The 24,232-nt window shown below is 33.2% G+C and overlaps 1 protein-coding gene across 2 annotated transcripts in view; it reads right to left on the minus strand.

Annotated features, from left to right (window-relative positions):
- The window catches only part of LOC118195957 (complexin-like), a 980,726-nt gene that overhangs the window by 309,536 nt on the left and 646,958 nt on the right, over positions 1–24,232 (minus strand). For both annotated transcript variants that reach the window (XM_085814740.1, XM_085814739.1), the window contains one exon: positions 24,027–24,192. In XM_085814740.1, coding sequence (XP_085670866.1) covers positions 24,027–24,081 — 55 coding nt within the window. In that variant the 5' untranslated portion in view covers positions 24,082–24,192. The remainder of the gene's footprint in view (positions 1–24,026; positions 24,193–24,232) is intronic.

Consider the following 24,232-nt stretch of genomic DNA (forward strand, 5'->3'; position numbering starts at 1 on the left):
GCAAAAGAAAGCCCTAGTGATGAATGCGTATTATGAGGTCAAAACTTTAGTGTAATTCTGTTATACGAAAACCTTAATCAATTTAATCTGTTATACTTCTTCCTAATAGTTGGAATCAGAAGAGATGAAAGAAGTTTATACATAAGATAAAATGAAATTCAGAATCAGGATTGCTAAATTTTTAGTTATTCAAAACGAAGTTTATCTTAATCTGCGTTTTTAAGATACTTATAATGCGCGTAATATGTTCAGATGTGTTTAGTCTTACCGTTAATGCGTAATGATTATTCTGTTTCACTTCTTTGCCCTGCATTAACAATAATTGTTTAGAATAAGATGATTTCATTATTTTATTACCTACTTCGGCAACAAACATCAAGTTTAAAATTTTAGAATACCGTAAATTCTTAAATTTGGGACATGATAATATTTGAAATTATGATATATGTAAAATTCATTTTCACGTTTGATATAGGTGAAAATGACACTTCTACGGCTAAAAGTTCTACGGCTACTAAAGTTCTACGGCTGTGTTTCTCCATTTATTTTATGAAAGTTTTAAAAAATATATTTTTAAATCTATTCATCTGAATTCCTCTTATTTTCATGCAATCGAATATCGATGCGTGTATTCTCCTAACTATAAGCATACAAGGTGCATCTGAAATAAAATGTTTCATTTTTGTTCAATATGATACGTTATTATATGAGGATATGACACCAGTTAAAATTTTAACCTAAAATTACATGAAGAAAATGGGACCAAGAATTGTCATAATAGTCGCTGATACACTGCTACTAAATTAAGATAAAATTAACTTCATAACTGGCAGTAGAAAAACAGAAGAAACTCTGTTCTCATTCCTCGTAGTTAAAACAAATTGCTCTCATAGCGTGGAACTGCTAATGTGTTTATAATTGTAGCGATAACTCTCCAGCAAGAGATAGTGAGCTTTTATTTTCTGCTTCCACGCACTACAGTGTGAAATATGTTAATGATTTGCCTTAATTTCAGGAAAGTATTTACAGCACGGGCTTTGTAGTTGATTGTAATGCTAATAATATGTTCGAAATGAAGCACTTTGTTTCTATTTATTGTAAAAACAAAGCGTTAAAATATATCGCAACTGCAATGAATGGGAAAGGTACAAGATACAAACGTGCTTTGCAAGAAAGTATTATTATTAATTTTAACGTTTCTTCATATTTTATTGGTGCATTTGAAAACCGCCATTCTAAAAATCATGTTAAACTGTTAAAATACCGCATGAAAAATTTTGTTGGGACCGCTTTCAAAAAATATTTCACTCATAATCTGCTACTTTTGCCACTTATTATTAATCTTTTTGCCTTGCCTCTAAGTGAGATCTGAATTAATTCAATGAGATATATCACTCTAATGACATTAGAGGAAATAAGCTTAAATGAAATGCAGCAAAAAATGTGTATGATTTAGTAATAGGCCATACAAGAACGTCATGTGGTGCTCACATTAGATTTTTTTTTCATTCACCACCTCGAATAATTTAATATAAAAGCTTCTTACCGAACTTTTATTTCGATAGCAAAACTATATATCGAAACCGGTTATGTCACATTACGTTATGTATCAAATTTTCAATAATTATCCTAAAACGGCCACAGAAAAATATAACTGAAAAAAAGTATGTACCGTATTACAATTTAAAAGGGAGTTTTTTATTTTGACTAATTTGTTTAAAAGTGCTCAAAAACACGAAACTTTAAGATTTATTTACCACATTTAACATAATCGTTTTATCATAAGTGTAATAGCACAATTATTCCCTTTTAAGTTATAAATGTAGTTTAATATTCTGCGGTTTAAATTATTCTAAGTAATTAATTTTTCAGAAGACTTTTCTAATAACTTTTGCGTTTGACTGCGTCCCAAGCATTAGTAGCAAAGACAAAACGTACAGCATATAAGTCATCTAGTAGGAAACCCTGTTTGTTGGAAAAATACTTTAATTTGTAAGTGGAAATATGATTGCATGAATGCCTGACTTTAAAAAAAACCGTTTGCTTCCTACGTATATAGAGATTATTCATCATGCAAGTAAGTGATCTCATATTTAGATATATAAATATTCTTAGACAGCTAATGAATATGGAAATGTCTTACTCAGTTAAAGTTTATTTTAAAAATGTTTCTGTTTTCTCTGATGAAACAAATTTATTGAAATCTTTGGAAATACCAAATATATAAATTACAACCTTACATTTGGCAAAATTATGAAAACATGTATTTCCTGAACAAAATTAAAGTATGGAGTTTTATGGAATTCTTTATTATGTTATGTTTTTAATATAAATTAGCGCAGCCTTAGGAAAAGAATTTATAAAATATGCGAGCGTTTTATATAATTAACCACATTTCTCAAATGGAATTTAGAAATAATTGAGAACATATTTCAGAATAAGTATACCCGTTGAATGCAAGCTAAATTTGATTTCCAGAATCGCATTTAAATTAAAACTTACATGCATATTTCTTTTATTTTTGAATAAATTATAATTAAAAGAGCCTATATATTCTCCGTTTCTTTATTATATAAAATGCTGTTGCTGTTTTAGAATTATGAATCTGACACAGAAATGTGCATTTAAATTTAGAATTATAAATTCACAAACAGAAACTAAATTAGTCTGTGTATTCTCATATGATATCTTCAAATATGCGATTGCTTATATCGTTAAGAGAAGATTGGGGGAGAATTCAAAATTGTTTTATAGTGGTGAATAATAAACTCGCATTCTTCTTGAGGCTGACATTTAGTTTTTAACATAAAGTAAATGAAATTTATCCCCAAGAACTGTGTATTTACAGTTTTATTGGCGATACACATTCTGAAGTTTTCTAAATTAAGTTTTATTAGCAACCCATATATTTACAACTAAGTATGATTACTTTCTTATATTGTTTTGTAGTGATAGGAAATGTTAGTTATTTAAACTATGAAGTTTCATCTTAAGTTTATTCACTAGGCCATTAGAACATTAGTACATGTTAATACTTGTATTCCAAAAAAGGAAAAGGAAAATTAACGGATTCACTTCAAGGTGAAGAAATTTTAAAAGTTTTATTTATTTATTTTTATTTTAACAGTTTAAAAGCCAAGCCTATTACCTCGTTTAAGGTCGATTCCTAGGACAGACACGGTATTTAACATGTTATTGGTTTACTAACTCTTAATTTTCAAATAAAAAAGACTCTGTTACGTTATTTTTGGGGTTAAAAATTGTTACAATTCTACTACCACGTAAAGTCACTCACATATTTCATCTCAATACTCGTTGATAACATATTTTGCAATTTATAAATTTAGAAAAAGTAATAGACCAAATAAACGAAATAATTAATATAATATGATAATATAATTTAGACTAAATAAAGAATTATCTGCCAACCTTTTGAATGCGGAATATCTATTACATAAACTTATTATTTCTTTAGAAAGAAAAATATGTACGAGATTATAATTGGAAGTTAAAGATAACTCCTGGCTCAAAGCATTGATCCGTCATCAACTGTAAAATATAAGTACATAATGTAACGAACAAGAGTTGAATGCATTTCATGTTAAGATTCCCTAAAGAGCAGTACTTCTTTTTTTCAAGAGTTTGTATATTATATTTCAAAGCATTCAAAATTTAATTCAACTGTTAATAACACGTAACACATCAACAGTGGAAAAATAAATTCAGCAGTCATTTATCTTACTTTGACTGTAGTCAGTTAAAATTATTAAAAAAATTCAAGAATAAATGTATTGAAGAAGTTGTTAACTATGCAACTCCTTACAGCCTCATATCCTTCTTTCAAAAGAGTTCGAGTAAATCGAAAAGCATACAAAATCTCTAACTGGCCTTAGAGGCAACAGAAGTTAGAGTCTTAAATGGTAAAGGCGCACCAGCGGCCAAGCCGCAAAGTCGCTGAACACTGGTAATTCGGTTCGGCTTCGAATCCCGGTGAACCGGCTACCTCTATGGACGTTTTCGTGGATTTTCACTATGTGTAACGTGCATATGAGCCACTTATCCATAGCAAGTTCATCACGAAAACATTCCTCAGCCTTAGATAGATAGCCCTCGCGTGTAATGCTGAAATCAAATGGACCAAACTTAAGTGGTAAATTGTGGAGCCGTTAAGTGTGTATTTTATTACAGGACATTCAAGTACAGATATGTTTTTTATTTTTTTTATTGTGCTCTACCATCGCGTACTCTTATGAGGAGGAAAGTTCCGCAGCAGTTATTTATATTATTTTGATGATACTTGGTTATAATCATTACAAAATCTCTTAAAGATAAACGTTTTGAAAAAGCTGTTCATTATGCAACTCCTTACAACCGATACCTTTCTCTCAAAAGAGTTCAAGTAAATCGAACAGCAGATAAAATCTCCATTGACCTAAGGGCAACAGAAGTCATCATAGCTTTAAGAGGTAAATCGCGGAGCCATTAAATGTCTATTTTCCTTCACAGAACATGAAAGTACAGAAACACTTTTTATTCATGCCATACTATAGTGTACTTCTGTGAGAAGGAAAGTGCTAAATAAAGCAATTTTGAAGCGTGTTTCTATATGGATAAAATATCGTATAGGTATAAAGTTTTCAAATGTTTAAATTTCATATAATTAAACAACAGACAATTTATCAATTCAATTTAAAAGGTAAGATACCCTAAGAAAATTAAATAAGCGTTCATTATTTCAAATCTGATTTTAATATAATACATTTTTACCTTTCTTTTTAAATAGGGAGAATTATTTTTTCCCCTCAAAACGCAGGAGCAAGTCATCATCATAGACGTTAGCCCCTTTATTATGAAGGCACCTAATAGGTGAGTCACCTTTGCCTCCTATGAAGTGACGGACAGTTACAACCATGCTTTCTCCGGGATTCCGACACAGGCTCTTAGGTATCGCACAAAGCTTCCCTAACCACTATACCGTCTGGGTGGCATAGGAAGAAAGTAAATTTTTATATACTTTCTAAACATAGTACACAACTGTCTGCAGAATTTCAATATAATCTTCATAAACGTATTATTAGTTTTCCATTTTTTGGTGCTCAGCATATGCTCTATAATATTAAGCATCTGTGGTTTTATGCTATCATAAAATACTCGATTTATCCCTCTTCCTTGAGTATTCTAAAAATTGTGTTGAGTACTAGCTGCAGCATTCTGTCAGTAGATTTTACCTACCATCAAATTAGAGAGAATGTAAATCTGGATATTGCGTGATGAAACTCATTTTGTACAGAAAAGCGGGCATCGTGCTATCAGAACGGAATAATACGACATGGATATAGCACTTCGTGCAGCTATACTTTCATATTCTTCCCAAATGATTATTTGCCATGGGAGGAACTCGTACCATAGTAATACTCATGCATATGCATGTACGTATTTGAGTTATAATACGTAGCTTAACTCTACTTGAGTTTGATAGCCTGAAAGGTTTAATGTGAACGCCGATATGTGCATAATGCTATCAGTTCCCTACTAAAAATATAGCCTTAATAAATCTAAATTTATACTTAAAATACGTGATACGAATTCATTATTATAATTAATAGTCATTAGCAATTAAAAGCATACGGATCACAAATTGCGTTATAAATACAGTAAAATTCCGCACAGGAGAAATGACGGAAAACAATAAATATTGACTCCGAAAATTATAGCTAATTTCCATAAAAATACTGAGCCACCCATGATAGTGGTTATGATATCCTACTGCTGTACCGAAGGACCGGGTTTCGAATCTCGGAGAAATCATGGATGTTTGTGAATGTATAGTGTCCGTGCGGCATGGGGGGAATTCTAAATATGCTGCAAGCCGAAAGTCCTCTCGAAAGGTTGATGATAAAGAAAGAGCGGTGAAGGACCCTCGGACCAGACCTCGAGGGGTGCTTTCCATTAAAATTTGGGACAGAACCGAGCGAAGCCATACTGTCACCCGTATGGTGCTCGAGGCGCAGTCTTGATCTCCTTGTCCTGATAAATTTCGTGGGCTTATTTTAATGTGACTGTCAAACAAGTGACACAAGTCACAACAACAAAAACACTGAACGGTGACATTTGCATGAGGGGTGCCTTACGTGTATCTTGCTAATCACATTCCAAACAGTGGACGGTATAGCTACTCATAAGCACTGCGATGGGAACGTGTTCACTACATCCCAATTATGGAAAAGAATGACCCAGGGAATGAAACTACCTCAAAAACGCAACTGTAATTGAACTGATGTAGATTATATTTTAGAAGAAGCGCTATCGAAAATGCAAACATTATCGGCTTCTTCGTTGTAACTTAATGAAAAACAAATACTACAGATAAGTCCCACAGCAACTGACGAGCAACAGTGTTTGTTGTACTTAAATTCAAATAAATCCAACTGAAGAGAGAGACAGTCAGTATTAGTAGTACTTGTTTGAGGTACTTCTATTCCATTTAACATTTTTCTGGGGACTAGGACAGATATATTCCATGCATTCATTTATTAAATAACTGAATGAATATTAGCTCTCCATGAATGTAGCTCAAGGAATGTTAGTTCGTTCTGGGTATTTAAAATTTACAATTAAAGGTAAAATACTCAACGATAGAATCTGTAGAAGAAGATAATGTTTGTGATCGCTGTTTGTTTGAGTTACTTGTCTTTCATTTAGTTGTAGCTGAAAAAGACAATAATTTTATTTTTTGAATCGCAGACTGTATTTCTGCTAAAGTAAAATCTGCATTAAATATAGTAACACAGTTGGGTTTTTTAAAATCTGGTAAACGTGACTAATACTAAATAGCTTATACATGTACTATATATATATATATATATATACATTACTTAATATGAAAATGTTATATATATTATTGAATTATGGATTTACATATTTAGTAGTCATTAATATATATATATATATGTTAATGACAACTAGATGTGTGAATGTTCTGAATATTTTACCTCTCCTTAAAATGTTACACATATTTATTGAAACTTTTAACCATTAAAACGAATTCTTACAGAGTATTCAAAAGGCCTCTCATCCAATTGTTTTGGATACCTGGATTATTTCGCCTTTTCAAATACATATTAATGCTATAAAGAAGATGTTATAAATATTAGAACATTTTCACTGCAAAATATTAATACATCAATGCATGCGGTACAACATCCAATGCATAGATAAAAGCAAAACTGTTTGTATTTAGTAACTATGCACCTAACACCAGGGATAAAGCTACAAAACATCAAATATTTTATTTAGAATAAACGTTTAAACAAATATTAAAAATACGCTAATTAATGTGAAGTAGAATTAGTAACGGAACTTGTAATGAAACAGGCTAAAATTTTAAAAATGTATATATATATAGCATGATAATAATGCCAGCAATTTAGAGAAAAACTGTGAAAACACTTTGAAAATAAAAAACAAAACGCCCTCTTAAAATACACAAAACGGAATACAACTGCTTTACATAGATAAATGTCACAACATAGTACATTAACGGTATTCACGTTTCATTCTGCGAAATAAAAAAATCTTAAATTACACATCATTAAGTATTTGCATTTCACTTTTCTAAATCACATTAGAAGTAACGACTGCGGCGAAAGGTATGGCCATTAAGTTATGTAATATGCTTAGTACGATCTTTTTTGTTGTTGTTGTTGTTTTTGATAAAGCAGAGGTTTTCAAAGTATTATGCAAGAATATGGAAATGCCGCACATATCAGATATTAACACCTCCGCAGATTCCAAAGTACCAATTACGGAGCCACCAGGCTGAAAGAACAACTTTCATCTAAATTGCTCCTATTTTTCAATAAAGGCTGCTAAAAATATGCAAAACAGAGTGAAGCTTCAAAATGCTCAGAATGACTTGTTTTTTTAATCAAAAGGGTACGAAATATATTAATGAAAATTATATTCTATATTGTAATTATCGGTTAGATCCAAGAGAAAGAGGATTCAAAGAAATTTTGCAGAATACCTGTAAGTCGTAATAGAATTGCTGCTGTCTTATTATTCGATTAATGCTGCTACTTTCATAATGAAATTTCCTTCACACATTTTACGTTATAATAAACGCCGCATGTATGACTCGAAGCGTTGTTAAAACAGCATCAACAAATCGTTAATTGTAAAGATAATTTAAGCTTCTAATGAAAAAAAGGGCCGCATTATTTCTTTTACTAAATTTTTTCTAAATCACGAATCCCCTAATTTACACAAGTACACAGAAGGGACAAAAGGATGCACAAATAGTAAAGGAAGGGGAAAAACGCGTTTACGATAATTTAACAAGCTGCATAATGTAATATAATATGTATAAGACCTAGTAATATTATGAGTCGTTGCTACTGATAGAGATTGCTGACAGACCCTTCGCTACTGACAGACCGTTGGAAGTACACTATCAGCATAGTTGCTGATACTTATCTTTTGAACCAATCAATTAAGTCTAATTTCTATTCTCTATTTCCCTTCTGTTATTCCCAAAATTATATATATTCTGCATAGGGTCAACATTTCAGTTGTTTTCCCTTCCATTAATACATACTTTCCTAATTTGTAATTTTCGCGCATTATGTAAGAGACCGCCCAAACTCTGAAAACCAGATTACTCGTTTGGAATATGTAAAAAATACCAATGAACTGTATCTGTACATTTACTTCAAAGAAATCCAATGGACGTGGGGGTTTGGTGTTTTTATGGCTGACGCTATAGCCAGGTATAACATCTTTGAATTTATTTCTATGCAGCCATCTGAAGAAATTGGTCTATCAAAACCTAATTGCTACAGAAAGTAATATAGTTGCTGGTCTTCATATTGCTTGTACTTTGGTGGACACCAAAATTCTGCAACGTGCGCGGCCAGCCATTCCATGGCGCGCAAATACTTGCCTTGGTATGCGCGGTACTGGATTTGAAAATCTCCTAATATAAATATACGCAAATATTGATGTTCCTGTTTCCAATAACGTTTTTTATATACAGTTCATTGAGCATTTTTTTATGTGCTGTATTCCAAGCAGGGAATATATGGAGAGTTCGGGCGGTCTTGATGGGACATCCTGTATTTATGCAAAAAGTAACCAAGCTTCACTCCAGGTTAGTATTGTCCCTCATGATCTCTCCCCGGGGGTTAACTCAGACGAATGCCTGGGAAGTACTGGTTAGGATCTGTACCTAAGCAGTCTCAACCACAGGGGTATATAATTTGGCTTCACAGGACTAGAACCCGAGTATTGTGCTCAGGTTGGTTCAGGCTTGGCAGGGACCGTACTGGTACTGCCGTGTCTGTTCCTTCGGCTGTGGCGGATCTAGTTCAGAGATCGTCGGCCGAGTCCCCGGCGTTTTGACCCCATTCAGTTCTCGTGGCGGAGACTGACAAAGTGGACAGAGCACCCAAGACAATGTAAATTTTGCCAATGGAATGGTGCCCGGATGCAAGGTGACAAAGTTGTAACATAGCAAGGTTTCGTTCTGCCCAATGCTTTGTAAAAGCCGGGCGGGGACTGCGGGGGTTGCGCCGGCGAGGATGAGGTCCCACGGACCATAGATATCTAAACTCTGCATCGTTCCTCTAGAATATGAATCTGGGTCGGAGATCTATCGTCTGGCATGTCTGTCCCTGATGGTGCCTAGCCTCCATAGCTATTTCACTTTTCCTGGCTTATAGGAGGAAGTTTCGTAGTTCTCTAAGGGAAACGGAACGGGTTGAAGACAATGCAGTATTATTATAATCTTTATTAGACTAGTAGAAAATGAAATAATGTATTATATCGCAGATGAAAGTAAAAATTTACTTAACCTTACCAGAATGAAAATACAACAAAATTCACAACAGTTAGTCTTGGCGATACTGAATGAGATATATTTGCAACTTAAATGTAATTGAGCAAACTTGCTATTTTAGAACAGCAAATGAAGATTGTCTACTCTGTAAACCATTTCATTTAATCTTTTCTGTCGTGATGCGAAAGAAATGTCTTCATCTATTTGATCTGAATTTGTATGAACCGATCACTAGCAGCAAAAACTACTTGCTTTTAATTACTCCTAAGCTCGCTTATAGGTCAGTTTCTGAAATATTTTGACAAACCGTTTATATATTGCTTCTCTAAAACTGAGTATCAGATCTTTTTCAAATACGTTGCTAAAGTTTTATTTTTTAAGAGATACGCATACAAAGGGCACACTTCCATTATTAAGCAACTTGTAATGCGAACAGAAATTACAGGAAAATATAGATAAACATTTAAATCACTTTAAAGATTGAATAAGTCTGCTTAATAATTTAATATTCTTTTATGGAAAGTAAATTAAACTAAATGAAAGTCTCTACAGAAACACAGAAGTAATTAGCAATTTTTATAAAACAGTTTTGAGATTTATTTAAGTAATTATTAAATATATTTGCAAATATATTAGTCAAATATATTTGCAAGTAATTTGCCCAAATATATTTTCAGTATTTGCAATATTAAAAGTAAACAGTGAGAGTTAATTTAAAAAAAGCATTTGACGATGAAGTTGTAGGGTTTATATTTATTTTAACTAACATTTATTTTAAGTTTAAACTATCTTTCCTGTCAATCCTTACTTTCCCCTGGAACTGCCAATGCCAGAATATGTAAATTTGAGTAGAACGCGCAAGCATTCAAATTATCAGCGGAAGTAGTATGATTTAAATAGAAGGAAACAAGTTCGGTGAGAGAGAGTTATTCTTACTTAGCGAGCGCGAAGGTAGTTATAGAGATTTGAAAAACCCCGCGTTGCGGCCTATGTGCTTGGCGGGAAGTAGTTGCAATTGTTCCAGTGAGCTTCAAGTCTGCTGAATTAGCAGCCGTATTGTAAAACGCGGTGAGTTAGTTATCGTAGTTAGAATATTGTTTTTAATTTCTTTTCAGGTTTTTATTTTTATTTTGACTGCCGAGTTGGCACCGTTTGTAAGCGTCAAGAGAAAGCAATTGTAAATTAGTACGTTGAATAAAAAGGGACTTAAACCCTTTATAAGACTCTGTGGTTTATACAAGCTTTCACAGTCACCTCTTGGTTGCGTGCTAGTTAGAGGCGCGCAACGTTATATTGGCGCCCGAACACTTATCGAACTGAAATGGCCGAAAACTGGATGGAAGCCGCTGGACAACACCAAGAAATGACAACGCAGTTAGAAGGATTTGGATACCTGGTCCAGACTTTGAGAGCATCAATCAAGCCAAACGTCTATTTCGACGGAAAAAATTCGGTGTCCGTATTTTTAGAAGGTATAGAAAACCACTTTCAGCTCTATCCTGTGCCCGAAAGACAAAAAGTTGCTATCGCCACATCAGCACTAAGAGGACAGGCCGCGCTATGGTGGAAAAATATAGGCAATTTTCTTCTAGGTGAATTTGGAAGCCCGACGTATACTTTTGAAAATTTCAAAAAATCGTTAGTAAAGGCCTTCCCCATAGTGAAAGATCGCGCACGGCTGGAAGCCGAGCTATATAGTTTCTATCAACGGGATACAGCACAATTGACGGACTTTATTTTACGAAAAATCAAGCTAATGGATATGTTGTATGGGAAAAAACCCGATGCGGAGATTATTGAAATAATATTACCAAGATTGTTACCCGCTGTCCAAGACTACTTTGAAATTAGAAACCCAACCACATTGCAGGAACTTTTCGAATTGGCGGTGAAGTTTCAAAATCGCAGAATCGCGGAAAGAGCGAGAGGGGAAACATATTCTCAAAGTACCAGAAGGAAGGAGGAAACAAGAAATGGAAATCGCTCATATGGGGGAAAGAACTATCAAGCTAACGCATCGAAACTTGAAGGGCAAGGCCCAAAAAGAAAATTTGAAAATAAGCATCCGCGTACCCAGAAGACACAGATTGAAAGGAAACCTTTAAACGACTAGAGGGGCCTGTGAAAGGGAGGGTCCAGACCCCGGAAGTTTTAGAAAAACCCTCAAATAGACATCTAAATACAGTCATCGTAAAAAACTCACAGCTACCAATTATACAAGTCCTGGTTGGCGATGTACCAGTAGAAGCCCTCATCGATACAGGGGCAGAAGGCAATTTCATGAGTGAAAAGTTCTTCAAAAAGAATTTTTATAGGATACGACTCTTTAAAACCAGAAATACGGAAATTATAGCGGCGCAAGGAAAAACATGTCACTGCATCGGGAAAGTAGCATTAAACGTACAGGTAAAAGAGGAAAATCTCAAAGTATTAATTTTTGTGGTGAAACACCTCCAAAACTCTCTTATTATAGGTATGGACATTTTAAGGGCCGCGAGGGCCAAATTAAATTTTCAAGATAGTTCCGTGGTGCTGGAGATGGACCAGAGGGTGGTGGAACCGGTGGAGACACCTGAATTGGACCTTAGCCATTTGAATGACCAGGAAAGTAAAGCAATACAGCAAGTGGTGAGTAATTTTTCTCATTTGTTTTCAAAAAAGCCGGGAAACTGTCAGATTGTAACTCACAAGATTCAATTAAATGCCGAAAAACCTTGTAGGACTAAACCTTACCGCTATGACAAACAAAAAGATGTAATCATCGAAGAACATATTCAGGAGATGTTAAAGAATAAAATAATAACGCCCATAAATAGTGAATACGCGAGTCCAGTCGTACTATGTAGGAAAAAGAACGAGTTTCCTCCTTCGGATAAAAGGGCTTGGAGGTTTGCTATCGATTATAGAAAACTAAATAGCATAACTAAATTCCCAGTTTACCCTTTGCCGGTTATAGACGAGATCATTAGACAGATCAAATCGACGAGATATATGTCTACTTTGGACTTAACGTCTGGCTACTATCAAATAGCTATGAGACCCGAAGATATACATAAAACCGCGTTTATAACAAAATCGGGCACTTATGCATTTTTACGCATGCCTTTTGGGTTGTGTGGGGCCCCGTCAACATTCCAGAGAGCTATGGACATTGTTCTGAAGCCTGTCCTAGGAAAATCAACTTTAATTTATCTAGATGATATAATTATAACGAGTAGTACGTTGGAACAACACATTAGTGATCTCGAACAAGTTTTTAAATTATTAAAAGAGGCCGGTCTTACAATTAACGCCTCAAAATGCAAGTTCGCAACTAAAGAACTTAAATATCTCGGTTATAAAATTTCGCAAAAGGGTATAGAAACGCAAGATTCAAAAATAAAAGCTATTAAGAATTTCCCACCGCCCAACACCGCCAAGAAACTTTCGTCTTTCCTTGGACTATGTTCTTACTATCGATCTTTCATAAAAGATTTCGCTAATATTGTTGAACCACTCTTAGTAATCAAAAGAAAAAAGAGTAAATTTACGTGGACAGCGGAAGCTAACACGGCTTTTGAAAGATTAAAAGAAGCGCTTATTAATGCCCCTGTTTTAAAATTCCCTGAGGGGGACGAAAACCTGGAAATTGCGGCAGATGCATCAGACTATGCGGTGGGTGCGGTTCTTATGCAAAATAACCATCCGCTGGCATTTTTTAGTAAAACATTGAATCAAACACAAAGGAATTATACAGCTACAGAAAGAGAAACATTAGCCGTATTAATGGCTGTACACAAATTTCGAGTTTATTTCGGCAAATCGCCAGTAACTGTCTTTTCGGATCATGCGGCTGTTGGTAGACTTTACTCGGGAAAAAACCTAACGCCCGGGTTAATAAGATGGGCTTTAAAACTCCAAGAATATAATATCACAATAAAATATAAACCGGGTAAGGAAAACAATGTAGCTGACGCACTTTCTCGTATAAAACTGGACGAGGAAGGTAATGAACTTAAATGCGCTGTTCTAGAGAATGCCGAATTTTAGATTCTAGAGATACGGTTATTACTGAACTGAAAGCTGATCCTGAATTTGGAAATATCTATGCTTATTTGAAAGACCCCGAAGGCTTTGAGCATACAGATATCGATGCGATAAGAAATAGAGCAAAAAACTATGAAATAATAGATAATTTATTATTCTATACGAAAACAACGAACGAAAATCTTGAGTATAAGCCAGTCATCCCAGCCTCGCTTCGATTAAGCATTTTGAGGGAGTTGCACGAAAAAAAACAGCGGGCCACCTCGGGGTCAGAAAGACTTTAAAAAGGGTACGCGAGGCGGTATATTTCCCGCAATTATACAAAATAGTAACGGCGTATGTCGGGTCCTGCAATCAATGTCAGTTAATAAATGATATTAATTACAGCCCGGCCAGGTACTTAAATAGCATTCGCGCTACATTTCCGAATGAAATTTTAGGCATAGATCTCCTTGGTCCCTTCCCCCAGAGCGAGTTAAATAAAAATCGTTTTCTTTTAATAATAGTAGATCATTTTTCAAAATGGATAGAAATTGTTCCACTTAAACGCGCGTCAGCCAAAACAGTCGCAGATGCATTCTTACACAGATACATTTTAAAATACGGTGCACCGATAAAAGTCATTAGCGATAACGGAAAACAATTCATTAGTCAAATATTTGAAAACATATGCAATGGACTTGATATACGCCATATCAAAATGGTTCCGTATAGACCACAGGCTAACATAGCAGAAAGAGTTAATAAAAACATTGTAAAAATAATTCGCAGTTACGTTAGCACACATCACAAGCGCTGGGATGGCTACATAAATGAATTAGCTTATGCTTTAAGAACGGCACATCATGATACTACGGGAAAAACTCCAGCAGAATTATTTTTAGGCAGAAAGTTAATTACGCCTTTAGATAAATTATTCTTTGTGCAACAAAGAGAGCAGGAATTCAAACAAAAGGACGTGCAAAAACTAATTGATCAGGTGCTTAAAACCTCGGATACGGCAAGAAATAGACAGAAAATTTATTACGATAAAAAACGCCGTGAAGCAGATTTTAAAGTTGGTGATAAAGTATTGAAACGGAAATTTTCTTTATCAAGTGCCCCAGACAATTTTATGGCAAAGCTAGCTCCAAAGTTTGAAGGCCCCTATGTAATTCAGGAAATCAAAGGAGTAGTTTTATATCTTAAAAACGAGAGAGGGGAAATCTGTAAAGCAAGTCCCGACCAGGTGAAAAAATACTATAATCCCAATGATTTTGAAATCCTTAAAAGTTTCTTGCAGGACTCAAGTCTAAACGAAATAGAAGGGCCAGAGACTGCAACAACTATTCCACCACCCAAGAAACGGAGAACTGAAGAGAGACCTAGCACTTCTACAACCCGGACGTCGGTATCAAAAAGAAAAAATGATTATCAAACTCCGGCGTTTAAGAAAAACAAAAGTACAGATGAACCGGGTAAAGAAACCGTGGTAAAGAGAAAAACACCACCTACAAAGGATGGCAGGAGGAATTACACATCAAGAAGAACGCGCACACGGCCACAGAGTCAGGTGCCAGCAAGGCCGCCGTTCCGGAAACTGAAACGCCAACAGGAAGCACAGAAGTGCGAGGAACAGAAGAAATTCAAGGACTCCAGACCGGAGGACGTCAAGACCAGCCGTCCCAGGCAGAAACGCAAAAGCCAACAACCAGACGATTACTCCGTCAAGAGGCCAGCATGTAGAGGACGCAAAAGAAAGATCAACGGGGACGACAATTGGAGATCAACAAGGAGAAGATTGACATCCATGACACCTCTAACTTGGGATCAATTTTGTCAAAAACGGATGACGGAGTTTCAAGCATCGAAAACTCAAAGATAAGTTAAAACCTTCTATAAATATTTTTCTCTTTTGTTCCGAAATGTTATGCATAAGTACGAAGTTCTATGTTTTGACGAAAGTCAATATGTCTCGGTTGAGACTTAGTTTTGTTTTACTTTATTTAGCTAAGGCAAAAGTATTATTTTCTTTAAGTATAAAAGCTATGAACAAGCATTTTCTGTTGGTCGAAAGACTAATTCTGTTATGTTAAAGCCAAAATTTGGCCGAAGATAAAAATAACTTCGTATTCTTGTATTAATAAGAATTTTAGTTTCAGTGCCGCCAGCTTGGCGAAGAATGAGTAAAGTAAAAATTTATTTTCTCTTATTCATTTTATGGTAAATTGTAAAAATCATATGTATTAAAATTTTGTTAATGTACGTAAATACTTGAATGTTATGTAAAAGTAGAATTTAGTCTAGAAGCATAAAATTTTAGATGCTAAAAGTAAATGCTCAAAAGCAATGAAGTCAAAATTTAAGTATTAAATTGTAGATAAAGTCATGCTTTAGAGCGAAAGCCTGCATGTTTAAAGATGAATGAGGGGGAAGTTAGAATGAATGTGTTTTGTAGGGTTCTCCACCTAGACTTGAATTTTTAAGAATGTCAAAGTAGCTCATTGAGTTGTAGAATGTCGAGTAAAGTGTGTCTATTTGGTCGTTGAATTCTAACAAATCACGGTGGTTAGGGGAAGTGTTGTAAGACTAAAACACGAATATTCCCGTTTGACACCACACATGGTGGAGAGCCAGGGTAAAGTTAAATTAATGCTTGAAAAATTGAATGAATGTGAATTAAGCAATAACTAAGGAAAAAGAATCGTTTAAAAACAAAAATTTATTGTGCCAAGAAAGTGTAAATTATAATGTATGTAGAAAGATACTGATACTTATTCCTTCCAGATGCTGGAAGGAAAAGACCAAGATTGATTGATGAAGTCCAGGAAAAGTTGCTGTAAGAAGAGAAAGTTATAAGTATACACAGAATTTTAGTATACAATTTGTTACATAAGATTTTTTTTGTGTAAACGAGGTTCTCGACAGTTAGTTCAGAATTAGATAAACTTACAACAGGTCGTTTGTAGGACCTGCTTCCAAGTTTTCCAAATTCTGGCAGCGGCAAATGTAGGGTTTATATTTATTTTAACTAACATTTATTTTAAGTTTAAACTATCTTTCCTGTCAATCCTTACTTTCCCCTGGAACTGCCAATGCCAGAATATGTAAATTTGAGTAGAACGCGCAAGCATTCAAATTATCAGCGGAAGTAGTATGATTTAAATAGAAGGAAACAAGTTCGGTGAGAGAGAGAGTTATTCTTACTTAGCGAGCGCGGAGGTAGTTATAGAGATTTGAAAAACCCCGCGTTGCGGCCTATGTGCTTGGCGGGAAGTAGTTGCAATTGTTCCAGTGAGCTTCAAGTCTGCTGAATTAGCAGCCGTATTGTAAAACGCGGTGAGTTAGTTATCGTAGTTAGAATATTGTCTTTAATTTCTTTTCAGGTTTTTATTTTTATTTTGACTGCCGAGTTGGCACCGTTTGTAAGCGTCAAGAGAACGCAATTGTAAATTAGTACGTTGAATAAAAAGGGACTTAAACCCTTTATAAGACTCTGTGGTTTATACAAGCTTTCACAGTCACCTCTTGGTTGCGTGCTAGTTAGAGGCGCGCAACGTTATAAAGTAAATGTTTTAGCTTGGAAATTTATTCAAATATTTTTTTTGAACATCACTTCATGCATTTTTATGATTTAGAAAGAGATGCCTTCTGTTGTATAAGTAGCATCTTTAAAATAATGTTCATTGATCAGTTAAAGAATGGCATACTTTACAACGTTAGAATTCGAATGATAAAATATATTTTAAAATTTAAGCTTTCAACGAAATTTCTTTAATAAACATTTACTTATATTCCTTTGGAAGTGCCTATTTACATGCGAATTCGTTTTCTTACCGTAATGATGAATTATTGAAATTATCAAAATTGCATCTTTTAAGCATAATTGTGAATGCATGAGTGCACTTCCTAAAATAATTCTATGTTCCTTTTTTTCAGCCATCATTGTCAACTGACGCTTTTTAAAAGTGTACTCGATTTTTATCAGTTAATATCGTTACACATTAAAATCTACTTTTTATTATTTGTTTAGCTCATTATTATTAAAATATTCAAATAAATGTTTCCTGATTGAAGTGCAGTGAATGGAAAACGTAGTTTGGTTTTTGGATTACTGTGTATTCAGACGATTCTGGTTTTAAATAATGCGCAGTATAAATATGTCAAACTAAGCACAAAATATGCAGTTTAGCTTTCTTCAAAAACTATAGTTTTCGTATTTTATATGAATACTATTTTAATCAAATCTACATTCTTGAAAGCATGAAAACTGTAACTTTTTATTTAAAATCCAAAATGAGTTTTCGTACATTCAATATGAATTTCAATAATTCTCTGCTTATTCTTTATGATAGCATGCAGTATTGTGCATTTTTAAGAAAAACAAAATCTTAATGCTTTTCAGTAATATTTAGTTTAATAGATTCTCCTTTCTAACATTTATTCTATTCAGCTTATTCGCTAGGGATGCTTTGCATAAAGTAGATAGTTTACTCTTTCAGTAAGCAAATCTGAAACTGCTTCAATGTTCTTATTTGTATAAAATATGTTAATACCAACGAAATACACATTATAAAAACAATTTTGATGCAAGCTTTTCTGTTGATTCAGAAGCGAGTTATAATTAATTAGAAGATAAATATACAAACAAAATATTTCCATTTCAATCCAGCCAAAAGTCGATTACATTGCTTTAATTTCCCGCCATAGAATGCATAAACCTTTTATTTAATGCATAAGAGAAAGAAAATCTGAAAAATAAATCCCACCTTCAAAAACGAAAACACGCTTTCCAAATAATGAAGATTTTGCGTGCTGAAACTCCGGAAAACGACTTTTCAGGAAATTCTGGAATGTAAGACTGGTGAAAACAGCAAAATAAAATAAAATCTCTGCATTTCCTACGAATGCTTCTCGACGAATAACATGTAGACTTAACCGTTTTTTATACCGAAAATTGAGACGCGTTAAATTAGTGGTTTGCGTGTGAAGCTAAATTGTTAGCCAAAGCAGAAGTTCCGAAATACTTGAAATAAAACGAAAGATCGAGAGGAATGATTCATGCTTTCTATTAAAGAAAAGCATCAAGTGCACAGCAGTTTCCGTGGTTCAAGCACATTTCATGTTTGGGTTTCTTAAATTTATGTATACCGAAGGTAAAGTAAAGCACAGCAGAAATTAAATTCTTCAGAAAGTTATTTGCAAAATTTCTGCATTAAATTTCCTTTTTCCCCCATCCATTTTTGCATAATTGAATATTATGTCCATTTATCACGTATAAAATTAAACAGAAATTTGCATTCAGGTTTGCAGAAAAAGTTCCGAAAAAACGAAAATTACTTTTAGTTCCTCTATAATGGTTTCCTAATTCACTAAGAAGTTTACTTAGTATGCTGAAGTTAAAGGGCAGAGAGCCGGTCATTTATAATATTCACGTCTCTTGTTTCTGTATATAAAGACTTCTGTATTCTGTCTGTAGAATTCCGTATGTTAAGTGATCTGCATGGAATGTTTGAAAGAAATATGCTACTGAGTTCAGGAATGTTGTATGAATAACATAGAAAGCTCTTAAACATGTTGCATTTTGTTTTTATTTCTCACAGCAAATAAATCACATATCTCAATACAAAAATATGTTATAATATTAAATGTTGCACAGATATTAGGCCCACAACGGAGAGAGCGAAAAATCACATTTTAAAATTTTTCTATTTGTATAGGAAGGGAAATTTGCCTATCGCTTAGCTAAGCAAAATGAAAAAAAATCTTTTTGGGAGTAAAAATCACACATTTTTTAAACCTGTAATTTCATGCCATGATAAGTTTTGTTGTTGTTAAGTTGTTTTGTTAAGTTTGTTGTAAGTTGTTTTGTTGTTTTGTTGCCTCGTTGTTGATATTTCCTTGGCTTCATTTTCGTGACGTCATGCTTATTCCATCTATTCTAACTTTCTTGGTAAGTTACGTAGAGGTACACTAAAACATTATAAAATGGAAATTAAGTTTTCTAATGTGTTAAAAAATTTACTATTAATTTTATTTCTTCATGTTTTCACTTTTTAATGGAAATGTTATAATTCATTTCATCATTCGGTGAATACCGAGGAAATGAGAACCACAATTTCCAAACTTTTATCACATTTGAAGACTTAAAATAAAATTATGCTGACGCATCCTATTGATTTAACGTAAAATGTAAAAGGATATATTCAAAAGTATTATTTTTTAAAGCTAGGTATATTTATTTTACACCTTGAACTTGCATTCATATTTTTGAAATTTTAAAACACCCTTTCTGTATTTTGAAGTTGATCAATATATAAAAATGTAAAACAAAATGGCACTTACATGAAAAATATGTATGATATCTAGTTTTTGAAATTTTCCTTAGAGAAAGACGCCATATTTTATATTTTTTTTCAAAAGCCAAATAATATCGGTTTAAAAATATTTGAAAACGCTGTTCTAGAGAAAGGATTTCAAAATAAAACTTTGAATCTGTGTGGACTTATACATATTCCAAATTCAAGTTATTTTCCTTAAATATGTTTTTCTCCTTTAAAAAAATTGAATCCGACATATTTGACGCATTACTCTAAGAGAATTTTATCGATCAGCCATAAACTCTTGCACAATATTTAGAATGGCGAAATATACTCATACAACAATTTCTTATTTCAGGAACATCTAATATGTCTGCAAGTAACTTATTCTACACGGTGCAATATATGAAATAACAACTTTTAAAATAAATGTATTGTCAGATACAGAACTTGGATACATATATTTAACGTAGCAACTCATATACTGTCATTCGCATTTTAAACGATTTCAGCATATATTTAACATTTCCGTGAAGAAAACTAGACACTACTGCATTGTTAATGATTGAGAATTGAAATAATACCCAATCTTTAATGAAAGTAATGATAGTTAATATTTGAATAATTATTTACAAAACTGACAAGTATGGTAATTATACAGTTGCGTGCGCACGGGTTCATAATAGAATGAATGCATACAGAACCGATGACAGCTTGATAAAATTTATTTTTACCAGAAGAAAAGTTTACATTTCTAGAACTTTCCACTAAAATACTCCTCGTGCAGCTCTTCTCAGTAAGATAGAGCACTATCAGTAGTTAAAACTTAAAACTACTGAGAACGTTAGACATAACTCAATGTAAAGCGTCTCTAAGGAGCAGTTACGGTTGCATATACAGATCTTTCAATTACAGTACCAATCACAGTTATACATGGACCAAACAAAAATGTAGCCAAGTCTGACGACTTTTGGTGATTGTTTTCCAAATTTGGCGACAAAAATCAGTCGCCAACTCCATCGCCAGCTTGGCAATATCTTCCGATTTAGCGAGATAACCATTTATCTCAATGTTAAATAGACTTGCTGTAGCAGTCTTATTTTCCCAGCAGAGTTTCTTCTGTACAGACATTTCACGTTAGTTTATACAAAAGATACTACAGTTTACTACAGTACAATTCCACTAACATTATGTGCACATATACCAAATTTCTAACAATGTGAATATCAGACAAAAATCCGTAGACCGGAAGGTTCCTCGTTTTTTAAAGTGTGAGAATAAAAAATTCTGAATGGCTATTGTAATTGTTACTATTAAAATTACTTTGTCGAAAATTAGAAACATTACTGTTATGTGCTTTTAGGATGAATTATATATAGAGAAAATCTCAATGTACATAAAACTCAACTGAACAAGACCTCCCTTATCCTGAAAACTTTCTCTTTCCAGATAAATTTCATAATAAATAAAATGAAACTGATTTAAATAAAATCAGAAGTTTAGTTGATAAAAACATGCAACACTATACAAAAAAGAAAAGATTCTTTTTGCTTTGTTTGCATTAAAATTATAAATTTATTTCAAATCTGTACCTAAGAAACTGAACTGTAGAATATTATTTTCTTATATTTATTATTCTACGTCGCAAATAACATTTTATTTTAGCTTTGCTTAATTAGAAATAGATCATATGTTTTCTTAGTAAGTAATAAACTATTTAAAGCAGGTTTACTCACTAAAAGTATGGTTTTTCAGGAACTACATTATTGACTTTTCAAATAAATAAAATCTACTGTATTTTTCTATAATTTATTATAAACAGAATTAAATTTCATGTTTAAGCAAATAAAAAATTACTTAATTTCTTAAATTTTAAGTTAAATTAAAAGTTTCTTAAATTTGTCAAAAAATAATGCTTTTTGTGTTGTAATTTTCAGAAAAATAAATAGTTTGGTTTTTTAAACTATAACTTATTTAGATTCTGTAGTTAGCAGTTCTTTGTTCGCAGCTTTTAAAATTATCTCTGGACTTTGAAGGATTAAAAGAACTTTTCTAATCTTCAGAATTTTATTGACAATTTAGATTTTTAAGCACATTATTTTTATTTTCAGTTTATAAAATATTTTCTCCCTCCTTTCAGTATGCCTTCGTGGTTAAAAGGAAGCACATTCGACTTGCATTCGGGCGCCGGAGTTCATATCAAGGCGAGAGCTTTGCTTATTCCTCACGTTTCTGCATCGATATAACTCTACAACTGGCGCCCGAACTAAAAGGTGGTGGACGATAATTCGTCACCACACTTGACGGCTGTGTCTCCTACATTCTAGTCGTCCTTTAATAGGTTGAGTACATAATGTATTTTCTCTCTCGTTTCCGCATACCTTCCTGGTCTAACTGAAGGTACACTTGATGTATATTCAGAAGGTCCATCGTTCGAATCCCGGAGAATTAATTGTGGATTTCTTCAGTTTCCTGACTTCGGAAAGCCAATTTATTCCACAAGTTATTATCATTATTTTGCAGTAATATTGTATTCATTTATTATTTGCTAGGTTAACGTTATAATTTACTTCTGTAAGCTTCGTAGGAACGTTTATGGAGCACTATTTATTATTTATTTATTATTACGGCAAAGCACACTAGAGGTATTTGTCTAAGGGAAGGGATGCCTTCGTGGAGGACTTTCTAAGGGAAACTGGCATCTTATACACGTTACACATGAGAAAAACCACGAAAACATTCATGAAATCAGCCCGTTTGCCTGAAATCGAATCCAGGTCGGAACTACCAGTGTTCAGCGATTTTACCGGTCGGCCGCTGGTTGGCCTAATTTGTTAACGTAAGAGTAAATACATGTTTGACTTAAAAGAAAGAAAATTCTAGTTATATGGATTTTCTAACAACCTTATGCGCTGCGGGGCCACAGCTAATTGCGAGATTTTTTATGTACTTTTTATCGAAATATATTGCCAATTACATACACTAAAAATTTTTATCACTAAAATAAATACAACAATTTTTTTTTTTTTTTTTTTTGCTATGAAATATCAGTTCCGTAATTTAAAAAAAAAAATGTATGATGTAATCGAACCGAGTAACGGTTTAGAAAAAAAAAAGTTTTTTGTAAAACGTAACGTAACAAAATATAAATTATGTTCAAAATATTTACGTCAATAAGTTTTACGATACATATAAATGTGTCATAAATATTTTATAAGTATTTGAGATGTAATTTCTGAGAAAACGTATACTGATAATTATCATTATATCTGAGGAAACGCACATCGATTATTATATCGTAAAACATTAAATTTCATCGTAGACTATTAAATATCAAATTTTGAGAAAAAATATGTTTTATGCTCTTTTAAATAGGTTAATCAACAGCTTATTTTGGTTTAAACTTCGATTTTGGATTACTACTAAATTTTGTAAAACAGAAGTATAATATTTTCAAAATTGGGATAAATTACAGAATTCAAAATTTAATATTCTAAAGTTTTATTTTTTAAAGATTTGGTGGGTTACAACATCTTTTAAAAAGCACTTCTATCAAGTTTTAAAACTTCCTAATAATCCAAATTTTCAGACGGAAATGTTTAATCTGTTTGAGTATTAAATTGAAAATCTTAAAAAATATTACGTTATTTACAGAGATTTTCAAAGTTTTAAGTATTCATGTGGAACGTTTTAATGTAGATCATCATACCGAAGCAAATATTTTATTTAAATAGGAATGTCTGTCATGAACTAAAACCTTCAAACCTGTAATTTATGTTGAGGGTTAATGAAAGCAACATGCAATGAACGATTAAGAATTAAATAAGAATAGTAAATAATGTACAGTAAATTAAAAAATATTTTACCTTTGACAGCATTGAGTTTGCTGCCTACCATCTGCTTGGCAACGAAGGCAGCCATTACTGCTTCTGATGTTTATAAAAGTTTGGATGAGAAGGGGATTCAGGCAAACGGTGACCAAATGAAGCAAAGAATGGGATGGGAAGGACCGCGTACTCTTATGTTCTAGAGCTGCAAAGAAAAGGAAATATAATTACTATTTAGAACTTTC

The sequence above is a fragment of the Stegodyphus dumicola genome, chromosome 4 (genome assembly GCF_044657685.1).
Source record: "Stegodyphus dumicola isolate Sdum_Otavi_A_Nest chromosome 4, ASM4465768v1".
Taxonomy (NCBI): domain Eukaryota; kingdom Metazoa; phylum Arthropoda; class Arachnida; order Araneae; family Eresidae; genus Stegodyphus; species Stegodyphus dumicola.